Source organism: Pogoniulus pusillus, chromosome 21 (assembly GCF_015220805.1).
Source record: "Pogoniulus pusillus isolate bPogPus1 chromosome 21, bPogPus1.pri, whole genome shotgun sequence".
Lineage (NCBI taxonomy): Eukaryota > Metazoa > Chordata > Aves > Piciformes > Lybiidae > Pogoniulus > Pogoniulus pusillus.
The window spans coordinates 297,104-312,433 of NC_087284.1; the positions used below are offsets into that span (position 1 = coordinate 297,104).

General features: G+C 45.4%; 1 protein-coding gene across 3 annotated transcripts in view; it reads left to right on the forward strand.

The window, feature by feature from the left end:
- The window catches only part of COBL (cordon-bleu WH2 repeat protein), a 237,006-nt gene that overhangs the window by 184,548 nt on the left and 37,128 nt on the right, over positions 1–15,330 (forward strand). For all 3 annotated transcript variants that reach the window (XM_064160737.1, XM_064160736.1, XM_064160739.1), the window contains exons 10-11: positions 8,162–8,203; positions 10,748–11,057. In XM_064160737.1, coding sequence (XP_064016807.1) covers positions 8,162–8,203; positions 10,748–11,057 — 352 coding nt within the window. The remainder of the gene's footprint in view (positions 1–8,161; positions 8,204–10,747; positions 11,058–15,330) is intronic.

Below are 15,330 nucleotides of genomic sequence, written 5' to 3' on the forward strand. Positions count from 1 at the left end.
GTCATCTGCAAAATCACTGATGCTGGACTCAATCCCCTCACCCAGATAATCAGTGACAATGTTAAACAGGACTGGGCCCTGCACTGATCCCTGGGGCACACCACTCTTTCCAGCTGCCAACGGGATGTGGCTCCATTCGTCACCACTCTTTGGGCCAAGCTCTCCAGCCAGTTCTTGACCCAGCACAGAGTGCCCCTGTCCAAGCCAAGGGCTGCCAACTTGGCCAAGAGTTTGCTATGGCAGAAGGAGTCAAAGGCCTTGCTGAAGTCCAGGTAGACTACATCCACAGCATGCCCCACACCCACCAGGAGGTCACCTGGGCATAAAAAGAGATCAAGTTGTTCAGGCAGGACCTGCCCCTCCTAAATCTGTGCTGGCTGGGTCTGATCCCTTGGCCATGCTATAGGTGCTCTGTGATTGCATTCAGGATGATCTGTTCCATCATCTTGCCTGGCACTGAGGTCAGGCTGACAGGTCTGTAATTTTCTGGGTCCTCCTTCCAATCCTTTTTGTGGATGGGATCACATTGGCAGCTTCCAGTCTTCAGAGACCTCTCCAGTGAGCCAGGACTGTTGATAAATGATGGACAGTGTCTTGGCCAGCTCAGCTGCCAGCTCTCTCAACACCCTAGGGTGGATTCCATCTGGTCCCATGGACTTATGAGGATCCAAGAGGCTCAGCAGGTCCTTAACTGCTTCCTCCTGGATTACAGGGGGGCTGTTCTGCTCCCTGACTCCACCTGCCAGCTCAGGAGGCAGCTGTCCTGAGGACGACTTGTCTTACTATTGAAAGTTGAGGCAAAGAAGGTGTTAAGCACCTCTGCCTTTTCCTCATCTCTAGTCACTACCTTCCCATCCTTGTCCAATGAAGAGTGGAAGTTATCTTTGCCTCTCTTCTTGCCATTAATGTATTTATAGAAACACTTCTTGTTACCCTTCAGAGCAGTGCCCAGTTCTAACTGGGCTTTTGTCTCTATAATTTTCTTCCTACTCAACCTAGCAACACCCTTAAATTTTTCCTAGTCATCTCCCCCTCTTCCCAAAGCTGATTTGCTCTCTTTTTTCCCTTAATCCCTTCTCAAGTCCCTCACATATCCAGGCTGGTCATTGTCCCTGATGGCTCTGCTTTCAGCACATTGTGACTTCAATATTTCTTTCTTGTGGTAGGTCCAACCCTCCTGGACCCCCTTGTATTTAAGGGCTGTTTCCCAAGGTACTCTCCAAGTTAGTTCTTTGTATCTGCCCTCCGGCACTCCAGTGTGGATGTTCTGTTGATGCCCCTCCCAGCTTCACTGCAGATTGAAAACTTTATTATTTCATGGTCACTGCACCCCAGACAGTCTCCGACCACCACATCTCCCACCAGCCCTTTTCTTCTTGTAGACAGCAGGTCGAGCAGAGCCTCACCCCTGGTAGGCTGCACAGCAGCTGTCTCAGGAAGCTACCCTTTATACTCTCTAAAAACCTTCTAGACTGCCTTCTCTCTGCTGTGTACCCAGCAGGTATCTGGCAGGTTAAAGTCACCTACAAGAACAGGGCTGGCAGTCTTGAAACATCTTGCAGCTGTTTATAGAATGACACATCCACCTCCTCTTCCTGCTTGGATGGCCTGCAACAGACTCCAAACAGCGTGCCAGTCTTACTGGGCTGCCCTCTGATTTTTACCCATGGGCACTCAGCCCGCTCATCGTGAGCCACAAGCTCCATGGCATCAAGGGCTTCCCCAACACACAGGCCACCCCTTCTCCCTCTCCTGTCTTTCCTGAAAAACCTGTATCCATTCTGTATCCATAGCTCCAGTCAAGCTATTCATTCCACCATGTTTCTGTGATGGTAATTATGTTGTAGCTTTCCTGCTGCACCAAGGCTTCCAGCTTGCCTTGCTTGTTGCATGTACTGTGTGCATTTCAGCTGGGCTGCTGATTTCACCCCTGACTCTAGCTTACCACCCTCAGCTTCCTCTCTGGAGAGCCTGGTTTCATCCCCTTCCCGCCCCTGAAACTTATTTTCATAGTAGGAATCAAAGTGAATATTTTATGCATGGTAGTCTTCACCTTTTGGATCAAATAATTTTTGTAAGTGAGGTTTATCTGTCTCTCCATCATTAGCATTCTGTGTAAGTAATGTGCACATGCATGTGATATCAAACTGTGCGAATGCAGATGTGACTCCTCATATGAACTCAGAGTTCAGTGTTCTCCTAATTACTTATAGCCTATTGAGATTACAGAGACAAGATCTCTTTTGTGTTATACAAGAAGCTCACATTCCTTTCTGATGAGCTGTTCTCCATTTTCCTTCTTGACAATCCTGGGCAACATTCTTGCAAAGAGGCATCCCAGTCCTGTTCCACCATCTCCAGTCCTGTTTTATCCTGTCCCACCACTCCCCCCTCTCCTGCAATAAAGCCTTTGTAACTTGTGATTGACCTAATTGCCCAGCGACAGTGCTGCTGCTGCTAAGCAAGGGAGATCCTGGATGTGGCACTCATTTGGGCTTTGTGCAGTCTGCAGCCTGGAGCAGCACATGGGTAAGCAGCATTGCAGAGCATTGAGGGACACTCCAGCTGCACCTGGAGGTGAGCTGTCCCACTGAGATTTCAGTATGACTTGGAGACTGCAATCCAAGTTGTACACTCCTTTCACAATGTCACTCCCCACCTAAAGCCAGTGAATGGGGTCACACGTTACTGAGAAAAAGATCTTGGCATTGTTACATATTTGGGAATGCAGACAGTCTGCTGAGGTACAGCAATATTTAAGTGATATATTGTCTGTGGCAAATGTTATTTGTGTGTCCAGTCCTGAAGTACTTGATGAATAATATTCCGTCATACCCTGGACGTGTCTGCGTGCATCATGACGGTCTCTGTAGTGCCACGACAGAGAAAATCACAGTGCAGAATCATCCACTGGTCAGTGCAGACTGGGTTAGGGATCAGTTACACAAATTAAACATTAACAAGTCCATGGGCTCTGATGGGCTGCACCCAAGGGTGCTGAGAGAACTGCCTGATATTATCACTCTACCACTCTCCATCATCTTTGCCAAACTATGGCAGACAGGAGAGGTGCCTGAGGGCTGGAGCAGAGCCAATGGCACTGCAATCTTCACAAAGGGCAAGAATGAGGTTCCAGGGAGCTATAGACCAGGCAGCCTCACCTCCATTCCTGGAAAAATGATGGAGTGGCTCCTGTTGGAGGGCATCTCAAGGCACTTGGAAGAGAAGAAGGTGATCAGGAGCAGTCAGCATGGATTTACCAAGGGGCAGTCCTGCTTGACTAACCTGAGAGCATTTTATGATGCCATAACTGAATGGCAGATTCAGGGAGAGCAGTGGATGTAGTCTACCTTGACCTCAGCAAGGCCTTTGACACCATCTCCCATGACACTTCAGTGAGCAAGCTGAGGCAGTGTGGGATGGAAGAGTGGACAGTGAGGTGGGTTAGGAACCGGTTGCAGGATAGAGTTCAGAGAGCACAGATCAATGGTGCTAGGTCCAGCTGCAGACCTGTGACCAGTGGTGTGTCCCAGGGATCAGTGCTGGGGCCAGTCCTGTTCAACCTCTTCATCAGTGACAGTGATGAGGGCACAGAGTGTCTATTCAGCAAGTTTGCTGACAACACCAAGCTGAGAGGCTTGGCTGAGACAGCCAAAGGCTGTGCTGCCATCCAGAGACACCTGGGCAGGCAGAGCTGGGCACAGAGGAGCCAGATGAGGTTCAACAAGGGCAAGTGCAGAGTCCTGCACCTGGGGAGGAATAACAAACTGCACCAGTACAGGCTGGGAGGTGACTGCTGGAGAGCAGCCCTGGGGAGAGGGACCTGGGGTGTATTAGGAGGAGTGTGTCCAGCAGATCAAGGGAGGTTCTCCTCCCCCGCTGCTCTACCCTTGTGAGACCTCATCTTGAATACTGTGTTCACTATTAGGCTCCCCAGTGTAAGAGGGACAGGGATCTGGTGGAGTGGGTCCAGGGGAGGGCTACGAGGATGATGAGGGGACAGGAGGGCATGGCTGATGAAGAGAGGCTGAGGGACCTGGGACTTTTTAATCTGATGAAGAGAAGACTGAGGGGGGATTTGATAAGTGTTTATGAGTATCTGAAGGCTGCCAGGAGAAGGGGGGGGACAGGCTCTGCTCACTGCTCCCTGGGATAGGACAAGGAGCAATGGCTGTAAGTTGCAGCACAGGAGGTTCTGCCTCAACACAAGAGGGACCTTTTTTGCTGTAAGGGTCCCAGAGCACTGGCACAAGCTGCCCAGAGATGTCATGGAGTCTCCTTCTGTGGAGCCTTTCAAGGCCTGTCTGGATGTGTTCCTGTGTGCTCTGTGTTAGACAGCATTGTCCTGCTCTGGCAGGGGGGTTGGACTTGATGGTCTCCTTGGGTCCCTTCCAACCCCTGATATGCAGTGATGCTATGATCCTGTGATGTCTACTACTGCATATTACCTGATTCCCTGTGTAGAATGAGAAAGCTTTAGAAGACATTTTCTGGCTCTTGGAGTCAAGTATACTCGATAAAACTAAGGTATGCTTTTTGCATGTCTCGCGTCGTTGCCCCCAATACTGACCTTCAGTTTGCGCCAGGGGAGACTTAGGCATGTAGAGGGAGAAATAAATTCTTACTCAATCTATCTGAAGATAGCTTGACTTTAAAATAACTTTTTTTGTGCTGCTCTTATCTGAGACAAGGTTGTTAACAGGACATAGAGTCAGGGCAGTCATCTTTTGTGTGTGTACTTTTCACGTGCAGATGAGTAGTAATGGCAGTCAAAATGCCACTGTCAGTATCATGTGATAAGTGTTTGGAAACAAATGGATCTTTTCAGTGAAAATAAATGACTCAATCACAGAGTCACAGAATTAACCACTTTGGAAAAGACCTCCAAGATCATCGAGTCCAACCTATCATCTAACCCTTCTAATTAACTAACAATGGCACCAAGTGCCTCATCCAGCTTCCTCTGATACACCTCCAGGGATGGGGACTCCACCACCTCCCCAGGCAGCCCATTCCAATGCCAATCACTCTTGCTGTGAAGAACTTCCTCCTAACATCCAGCCTGAATCTACCCTGGCACAGCTTGAGGCTGTGTCCTCTTGTTCTGTCACTGGGTGCCTGAGAGAAGACACCAACCCCACCTGGCTACAACCTCCTTTCTGGTAGTTATAGAGAGCAATGAGCTCTGCCCTGAGCTTCCTCTTCTGCAGGCTGCACACCCCCAGCTCCCTCAGCCTCTCCTCACAGGGCTGTGCTCCAGGCCCCTCACCAGCCTTGCTGCCCTTCTCCAGATGCATTCAAGCGCCTCAACATCTCTCTTGACTCGAGGGACCCAGAACTGGACACAGCACTCAAGGTGTGGCCTGAGCAGTGCTGAGTACAGGGGCAGAAGAACCTCTCTTGTCCTGCTGGCCACACTGCTCCTGAGCCAGGCCAGAGTGCCATTGGCCTTCTTGGCCACCTGGGCACACTGCTGGTTCATGTTCAGCTGCTGTTGACCAGTGCTCCCAGACCTCTCACTGCCTGGCTGCTTCCCAGCCACTCTGTCCCCAGCCTGTAGCAGTGCTTGGGGTTGTTGTGGCCAAAGTGCAGAACCTGGCACTTGGCCTTGTTAAAACTCTTGGTGTTAGACTGTGCCCATCTGTCCAGCATGTCCAGCCTGTCCAGGTCCCTCTTCAGGGAAATACTCTGACAAACTGATAGACTTGATGAAAGGAGAACATTCTGCACTTGCTTGTGTTCTGGGACACTCCAAATCCTTTCTTCCTTCCCACCTCCATCTCTGTTGATTTGAATGGGGGAAAAAGGTGACACAAAAACTGCTTGTCCACACCCCACCTTGTGGTCTTGAAGGGGGACCAGCAAAGGTGCCCTTTCCACACGTGTACTGACTCGTGTGGATGCCTTCACTGGAATCAGCTGGTGGTTGGCTGGGTTCGTGATGCCCAGTATCCCTGGCAAGTGGACACTTTGTCTGGGAAAACCATAAAGGGCGTGAGGAAAGAAGCGTGCGAGTTGCTGCTTTGGAGGAGTCCACGCTTTTGGACAGTTCCCGTCTGCATGGCTCCTGTTTGCGCACTGTCCTTTGCGGTGCTGCTCTTGCACAGTTCATGCTGCTTACACACAAGTCTGCAAGCTCAGCAAGTCTGTAAGCCAGCAGCACCCAGACTTGGCTTCTCTTGGATCTCACCGTGTCCTGACTTCCTGCTCACCACTCCGAGCTGGGCAAGACGCAAGCAGTTTGGCTTTCCTCTGTGCTGCTGAAGCAGTGCCACCCTGTGATCTTTTGCATCATGGAAGCTGTGTCTGAGACACTTTGACTGTGCCATTTGGATCCACTGTTGGATATAACTTGCAGTTTCAAAGGCTGCCACAGAGAAGCTCATCAGGGATCATCGCTAAATTCCTTCCTCACCTCCAGGAGTGAAGCCTGCTGTTCCCTAGGTTCTCTGCACGGCCTGATTTATAAGTGGGTAAAGCTGTGTTGCAGCGTAGCCTTTTCTGTCTTCTGGCTTTCCTAAATTATTGAACTCACCCATAAGCATCCTTTGAAGATTTTTCTGACCGAATTAGAGCTCGTGAATAAACCTTAACTAGTTCTGTATATCGTTTGGGGGCAGGGTTTTCAGGAAAATAACAAAATAATCCCATTTTTGGAGTTCCTGTCTCAGCCAATTAGTCCCCAACCAAATCAGCTTGAGCAGAAGAGTTTAATTGTTGAATTGAAAGGCATCTTTCCTTAGTTTTGTGCTTCAGAATAAAACTGCTGTTGATTGAGGAGATTCTTACACTGTACTGGATATTCAACTGCCAAGATCCAAATGTAACATTTCCCAGTCAGGGCACAGAACTGGCAAACCAGATATACTGCTGGCCTGTTGGGTGCCACCTAGATAGATTTGTAGGTGGACCCTACTATGAGGAGAATTGTTTTTCATGTTGTTTGTCAATATGTGGGAAGAATGAGGTGAGAGCTGGAGACCCTGCTGGAGGTCAGTTTGCTGAATTACGTGCAGGAGAGACTAGAGTTGTTAGTACAGCAGGCAGGCAGGGCTGTGCTAACAAAAGGATCTAAATCCCTGAGCAGAAAGATGCAGGCAAGAAGAAGGTGAGAAATGAGAGGGGCAGTTAAGAAAAGCCTGCCATCCTCACGTCAGGAACTGAAACTTTATTACACTGTGCTGTGTCAGCTGTAAGGTGGAGATTGTTTCTGGCATCCCGGTCACAACGGATGTGGCCTGCCTATATACAGAGGTCTTTTTGCATCAAGATATACTGCATTGCATATTACTTCCAAGTGTTTCCAGGTACTTCTACTCTTCAGCTTCTACCTTCTCAATTGATTTCTTTGCTATCCTACTTTGTTGTAGTTTTAACATATTGTTGCTTTCACTAGTACTTTGGTGGTGGGATTTTTTTCTTTGTTTGAAAGCCAACCAGGCCATATACTCTTACCAGTTTGCCAACTGTTTATTGGGGCTTATTATTCAGTATTTAATATCAAATTATTCCTACTTCTCCTTGTATAGGGTCAACCCTCCAGGGGGAGTGACCTTGAACCTGATCCTAGGTGGTTTTGACGCCTCCCCAGGGGTGGGTCTGAACACCACCAGGTGATTCATGGTTAGCTCACTCCCCCTTCCTATCTAACAGTCTAAAAAAGCAGAGGGGACTTCCTGTTCTCACTGTGCTCCCTGCTTCCCAGCATCACCATCCAGTGCCTCTTTGTTTTACCACATGGCCATCACCCACGAGGCAGACAAACCCATTACCATCAAAATCTGGTTGCATTTACACGTTTTGTATTTGTTTTTCCCTTCCCCATACCTTTGTAACTTCCCCCATCTCAAATACCTTTTTAATTTATTGTTAAACTTTTCTTCTTTTTAACTTCCAAATCAAAGTGAGATTATTTACTTGGATGTGCTTACCATTCCTCTCTCTACATCTAATTCCTTTCTTTTGGGAAAGAAGGGGGAGGAGGGATGGGCACTCTAAAAGAAATGCTATTGGTTCTATCAAATATATTTGAGTCTTTGGGAATTCAAATTAGAACCAAGACACTCCTTGATGCTGGTGTTTTTCAAACTGAATTTCTGTCATGAGCATACTCTAATCCATACAGTGGCACATACTTAGTTCTCATAATTGTCATTTTTAGGTGGAACAATCTCTTGGATTAACCTGGAACATAGAGCTAATGGTACAGAAAACAAGGCAAAAGAAATTAGTTGCTTCCAAAGTCATGACACAGTCTTCGGATCAGCTTCCTTCATTAAAATTGATGCTTAACAGCACTTTCAACTTTCATCATGATTTGTAACCCCCTGAATTTTATTGCTCCTGCTGTCAGAAATTAATGTCACTGCTTACTGTCATCTTGTAACTTCGAAAAGGAGAATGTTGGTTGGATTTTTGTTTTAGTTTTACTCAAAGCTTCACTGTGAAGCTACATCCTTAGAAAATAATTTATATGACTTCTTTTTGCAAAATTGCTTTCAGTTCCCTGACTTAAAGCAAATGGGTTTTGTGTATATGACATACCACAGAAGTATTTCTCTCTCGGTCATTTTTATTGAGCTGTATGCTTCATGAAGTTGTGTATTCTGACCCTAAAACCCACTGAAATAGATATTTAATCTTAGTTGTGCTTGTAGATCCAAGACTTCTCATATAATTGACATCTGCCCCAAGTGTCTGCAGGATCAGACCATAAACTGATGTTTAGTCTTCCTCCTTCCTACTCAGGGTGAAGAATAGAATGCAGCACACTTATAATTCCAAATTAGTTATTTAGACTAGTCTTTACTGATTCCTGATGGTCAAAAGAAGCATGTTTGGGCTCGATTCTGTCTCAGCTGCTCAGCGATTTCAGTCAGTGACATATTGACTGTGTTGGGAGTTCCTGACCAGTGGCATAATTGCAGGATGTCTAGAGTTGTACATTGCGTAAGGGAAATACAAAAACCTGCCTTTTTCACCAAAAATACTATAAACAAATGAAGCCCCAAGTAGCTCATGGGAACCGAACTAAAACAGAGTATCAAAAATATGGCTGCGTCTAATTTGCAACTTTTAGTAAGGCGCATACCTTGATCTCCTTTTCAAATGACTAAAGGTAGGGAAAAGTGCTGCTTTAAGCATGGCAATGTGTGCTTTTTGGTACACATACTAGTGGATTTTCTATGCTTTGAAAGGAGAGACGATTGTTAGTCTCGTACTTAACATATAGAAAACTCAGTGTTGGTACGTGGCACCCAGCGGGCCAGCAGTACATCTGGTTTGCCAGTTCCGTGTCCTGACTGGGAAATGCTGTAAACTGGAGAATGAATGGACTCCTTGTTGAAAACACCACTATCTGTGTGGTAGCATGGAAGAGGAGTAAACCCCAAGCAACACTGCAGCCTTCGGTCGGGGTGGCTGGAGAGCTGCCTGGCAGGAAGGGATCTGGGGGTTGTAATAGACAGGAGCTGAATTTGAGCCAGCACTGTACCCAGGCAGCTGAATGTGTGCCAGCAGTGTGCCCAGGCAGCCAAGGAGGCCAGTGGCAGCCTGGCTTGTGTTAAAAATGCTGTGTACAGCAGGAGCAGGGAGTTGATTGTCCTCTCGGTCAAGTGTTGTGTTTGGTTTTGGGCACCACAATACAAAAGAGACGTGGAGGTGCTGGAGCAGGTCCAGAGGAGGGCAACGAAGCTGGGGAAGGGCCTGGAGAAGAAATCTTACAAAGGAGCAACTGAGGGAGCTGGGGATAGTTAGTTTAAAAAGATAAGGCTGAGAGGAAACTTCATTGCTGTCTACAACTACCTGAAGGGCATTGTGAAGAGGCTGCTGGTCTCTTCTCACAGGTAACTGGAGACAGAACAAGGGGGGATGGCCTCAAGCTGAGGCTGAGGAGGTTTAGATTGGACATTAGGAAAAAGTTTTTCACGAGGAGAGTGGTCAGGGACTGGAATGAGCTGCCCAGGGAGGTGGTGGAATCACCCACCCTGGATGTCTTTAAGAGTGATTTGGATGTGGTGCTTAGGGCTATGGTTTAAGGTGAATCTTGTAGAGTAGGGCTCTAGGTTGGACTTAGTGATCCTGAGGGGCTTTGCCATCCTGGATGTGTCTGTGATCCTGTGTTTCTGTGAACAATGAGATTGTGTTGTCGGAAGCAGTAACAGGAGCAATTTCTTTCACCACATAATTTAAACTTTGATTTATTTCCCCAAGAAACTGTCTCTGGAAAGTCATTTCTTCATGGAAGTATGGAAACTGATTTGCTCTGAAAGTTACAAAACACAAACTCTGCAGGACAGGCATGCCAAGATACCTTTCTAAGACAAAGGACAAAACTTTTGTCACTTTTTGAACCGTCTTTATCCTATATAAAGCTATTGAATTCCATCTTACTACTTCTAATATATTTGATGTATTTCCACAGTCACAGAATTAACCAGGTTGGAAAAGACCTCTAGGGTCATTAAGTCCAGTCTATCATCTAACCCTTCTAATGAAGTAAAACATGGCACTAAGTGCCCCATCCAGCCTCATGGCCACCTGGGCACACTGCTGGCTCATGTTTGGTAGAATTCCAGCTTACTACTTGCAATATATTTGATGTACTTTATTGAAGTCCATCCTACTGCTTCTAATATGTCATATTTGAACTTGTGTGTTTTTTTTTCCAATTACAAAAGAATAGTTTTCTGTGTTTTTTTATGTACTCATGATTTCCAGCTAACATTCCTTGTTATGTTTCATTTAGAGAGCCTGCTTCCTTCACAAGATAATGTTTATGTAGTGGATGACACGGTTCTGGAGCTATCAGAGGTGGAAGAAACAGCTTCAGAAAGCAGCTGTTTTGCATCTGAGGAGACCACAGAAGACTCAGGTGTTGTGAGTTCCCCATCTGACATTGTGTCTTTGGAGTCACAGAATGACAGTGTGAAGTTGAGAGACATCAAACTGGTCAATGGCTATGTGGACTCGGCTGAGGCAGATGGGATGCACGGCACAGAGACATTCCCTGTGAAGAGTGCCTCTGATAGTTTGGCATCTGACAGTTCTCCACAGAGGTAAACATTTATTTGCAGCTAGCTCTTGCAAAACACCTTGCATGTGGTCCTTGTAGGGAATTATTTAAGAAAACCAACTTCTACTTTTTCCTGCTCTTTCATAAACCAGAACCCATGCCAAAGGACTCCTCCCAGTGAAAAGCTCACTGCCAAATCCCCTGGAGTGACATGCTTGTAGAAACAGGCAAAGGTCACTTTTCTGTTTGAACTTGTAGTTAAATTTCTTGCAAAAGACCACTGCCCTCCAGAGCTGATTTCTGCAAGAAGTCTGAAATTATTTTGTTAGCTCGGTTCAGTTTTCAGTTCTGGTAGCATATGAAGTGCTTAAAATGTTACTGTGTATTTATCTAGGAGAAAATGGCATGCAGGTCTTAAAATGGAAAATTCCTAAAACAGAAAAATTCAAGCCACGGAAGGCCAAGTGGAAAACTCTTGTATCCACTCAATTTTGGGGATTGATTTTTGGGTGTGTACATGCTCACCTAATGCTAAATTCCACTGACCTTGGGAATTTTTGTCAGCAGCTTTTTGTCTTGTTTTTTTTGTTTGGGTTTGATTTTATTTTTTTTTTTTGCTTCATAAACAAACATTTTCCTGCAGCTTTTGCAAGAAAACATACAGAACCTGGAATTTAACTAGAAACTGCCTTCAGGTACAAGTGACTGACACCATTTGCCAAAACTCACACACTTAGTGGCAGGACTGCAAAGGGACCCCCAAATATATAGGAGTTTGCAAATACAAGCTGGACAAATAGGAAGCTGTGCCTGCATCAGGGAGGGTGGCCTGGTGATACTGACAGGCATACAGTCTATGTGATGCTGCAGGGTCGTGGGGCAGGTGCAAAAATTCCTCTCTTTAATTGACACAGAGCCTGTGCTTTCTGGTTTCTCTCCATTCAGCTGCTAATCTGTAGCCCCTTCATAAGCGCATGACCTGGTTATTTCCTTCCACACATTTCTGAAGGAGAGCTTCATCTTGGATCACACAGTGGGTGATAAAATTAAGCCAAAGTTAATACTTAACCTATAGGAATGATGCCAGGATTTTATTGTTGCAGCCTGAGCTAGATTGTATTGTTCTGCTCTCTGGGGGGTAGACTTGATCATCTCTTTAGGTCCCTTCCAACCCCTGACATCCTGTGAGCCTGCAATCAATATCAGTGAGGACAGGGCCAAGCCTTACTGGCTCAACAATATATTTTTCTCATGATTTGTCCTTTTTTAGTTTCCTGAATCCCAGTGCAGTCTCAGAGGATCAGATAGGCTAATAGAGGCAATCAATGTTCCAAACATGACAACCCACTAATTTCGATAGACTTGCATTGGACCTTATAAGATAACTAAGCAATCCCAGCTCTCCTCAAAGTACAGGACCTAAACTGGTTAGGAAAACTGAATAGGGTGTTAGAAAAAATGAGTAGGAGAGGAAGAAGTTACCATAATGTTGAGCAAAGACAATAAAGCAGAGCCCTGTAAGAGCAGTACTAATCAGCCAAAAACATTTTTCAGTCAAATAAATGATTGACCACAAGTCAGTAAGTGACACATTCCATCCTGGAAATCATTGTTCTCATCTTTAACTTCAGCCAAATATATGGGCCATGCTTTTGCCAGGAAAAGTTGGACCAGATGATCCTTGAGGTCACTTTCAGCCTGGCATTCTATGATATATATTTTGAATATTGCATTGAGATTTACCTTTGCCACATCAAGACACCAGAATTTGAGTAGTTGGGAAAAGTGTACCTATAAGAGACATCGGGAGATTTCATAAGCTTTCTGGCAGAACTACTTATTGAGGGCTGTAGCAGTTTGGGAATTACCTGCCCCCCCTCCACAGTTAGGAATTCACCCAGACTAGACTCAGTCAGCTGGAAGTTAAGGAAGCTATATTTACAGCTAGCACAATTTACAAGCAAAATATATGGACAATTGACACAGATATATACAGATATATGCAAGTTAAAAGTAACACAGAAGCACAAAATCCCTCCTGAAGCAGTTAGACTGCCCAGAAAGCTCCTGAACCAAACATCCTCCCTCCTTCTCTTCTTTGCCTCCCATCACAAATAATCAGATCAATCTCCGTACAGCTCACGTGATGAATCTGCAGAGGTCTGAGGTGAGATGTCAAAAGGACAACAAGGAGGTTAGAGGAAAAGAGTTAGATCAGGTTACATAGGTTCTCATGCAAAAGGAGCCAAACCAAGATGCAGCCAGACTGACACAGAAGAACTGAGAAGTGTGAGAGAAGTGAGCACCTTATCTATGTTTTGACTACTTGTGTCTCTCAGCAGAAGAATGAGTGATAGAGGTCACTGCTATTTTTCTTCCTCACAGCCAAGGATTTAATTTCTCTCAGTAAAATATTCCAATTAGACTGAAACCAGCACAAGGGTCTCACTGAGCCAAAGGAGTGGAAGCTGGAAGGGTAGTGTGGTGTGCTGTTCACTGCAGTCGCAGAGCTGCCCACTCCCTGTTGCTCAGCTGCCACAAGGCCAGCACCATAGTACTGTCTTGGACCCTCAGTTCCAGACAGATTGGCAAACTTGAGGGGGTCCAGAGGAGAATCACTGACAGGGCTGGGATGCTGGAGCACGCAGAGCATGACGAGGAGAGGAGTCAACTGAGTTGTTCTTGCAAAAGTAGTGTGAAACCTCCCAGCAGTCTTCCCTAAACAAAAGGAGAACTCAGGAAATACAGAGTGAAAGGACAAGAGGCAATCATCACCAGCTCCTGAATGCAAGGATGAAATCACTCAAAACAGGAGTGTTTAAGCAGCAGAAAAGGTTGCCTATGAAGGTCAAGGAATCTCCATGCTTGGAGGTTCTCAGAACTCAGCAAGGCAAAGCTCTGGACAGCCTAGACTGACTTTGAAATTATCTCTGCTTGGACAAAGAGGTTTGGCTTCATCTTTCCTGTAATTCTATCATTTTAAATTGGATTTATCTGTGATGTCCATGACTGAAATAGGAGACAGTTGTTGCTTGGGGAGTGCACTTACTTTTTATAAATTTCATTTCTCTTACAGGCTCTGGGACAGCAAAATTGCTTCAGATCAACTTTAGGGTATAGCAGAATCTTAACGTTTAGGATTTGTTTTAATCTTAGGTAGGAAAACACTTAAAGTGGCATAGCAGAGATTTAAGTATTTAAGCTTTTGTGCTTTGAAAGTGCCAGTAGCGTTTGGAGATAAATTCCACTCCTAACCTCCCATTGTAAACAAATCAACTTTAAAAACTGTGCTCAGCTAAATCCTTTTGAGGTGAACTTGTTTAAGTTTTCAAGTGTAGAGGGAGTGTTTAAAGGTCATTTGGATGTGGTGCTTAGGGATATGGTTTCAGGTTAATCTCGTAGAGTAGGGGTATAGGTTGGCCTTGGTGATCCTGAGGGGCTTTGCAGCCTGGGTGTTCACGTGCATGTGGTTCTGTGAAGGAAAAAATAAGTGGCTTTTGAACAACTCAACTCTTTGTATAAAATTCTTGACTTAGTGAGATGTAAGTTCTGAGTACAGCCAAATTTAGAGAACATCACTTTCAACTTCCACTGGCACAGAACCTGTGCCAGAAACTGTTGGGAGCTCTAAGACTGTATGCAGTTTTTGTGAACAGGCTACTTCCAGGGCCAAAGCAGCCTCCTAAATTCTCAAGCTCATGTGGATTATTGATACCAAGATGTACTGAGTTTTAGATGTGTTTCATAAGCTACAAAATTTACATGAAAAATTTGCATGGAGTTTATTCATTCTAATTTATATTCTGCTAGTCCATGTGCCAAAATGAAGGCAAGAGCATGTTGCTACTGCAAAGAAATGATGGTTAGCAGCAGTGGATCCAAGTCCTCCTTCAGCTCCACTGAAGCTAAAAATCTCATTTAGTGACTAGTTTGACTGAGGCTTGGGGAAAAAAGAGTTAAAGAGAATAATGGAAATATTTAGCTCATCATTTTAAATTGTAAAGCTTAAACTTGGACTTGTCACCCAGGGAAATAATTCCTGAGAATGCCCAACTAGTTCTTAAGAATTTGTAATGCTGAATACTCAGATCATTTTGTACTCTGTGGGCTGTGAAAAGTACCCTAAAAGTAGAAGCAAATGATGTTTGAAGTGTGAAGGGATATAAAGAAGGTCAGAGTTGTATGTCACAGAATCACAGAATTAACTAGGTTGGAAAAGACCTCTGTGATGGTTTGGGGGTTACCCCGCCCCTCCCACACTTTTGAATTTGCCCCAGCTAACTCAGACGGACCCTGGGAATATAGATGAAGCAATT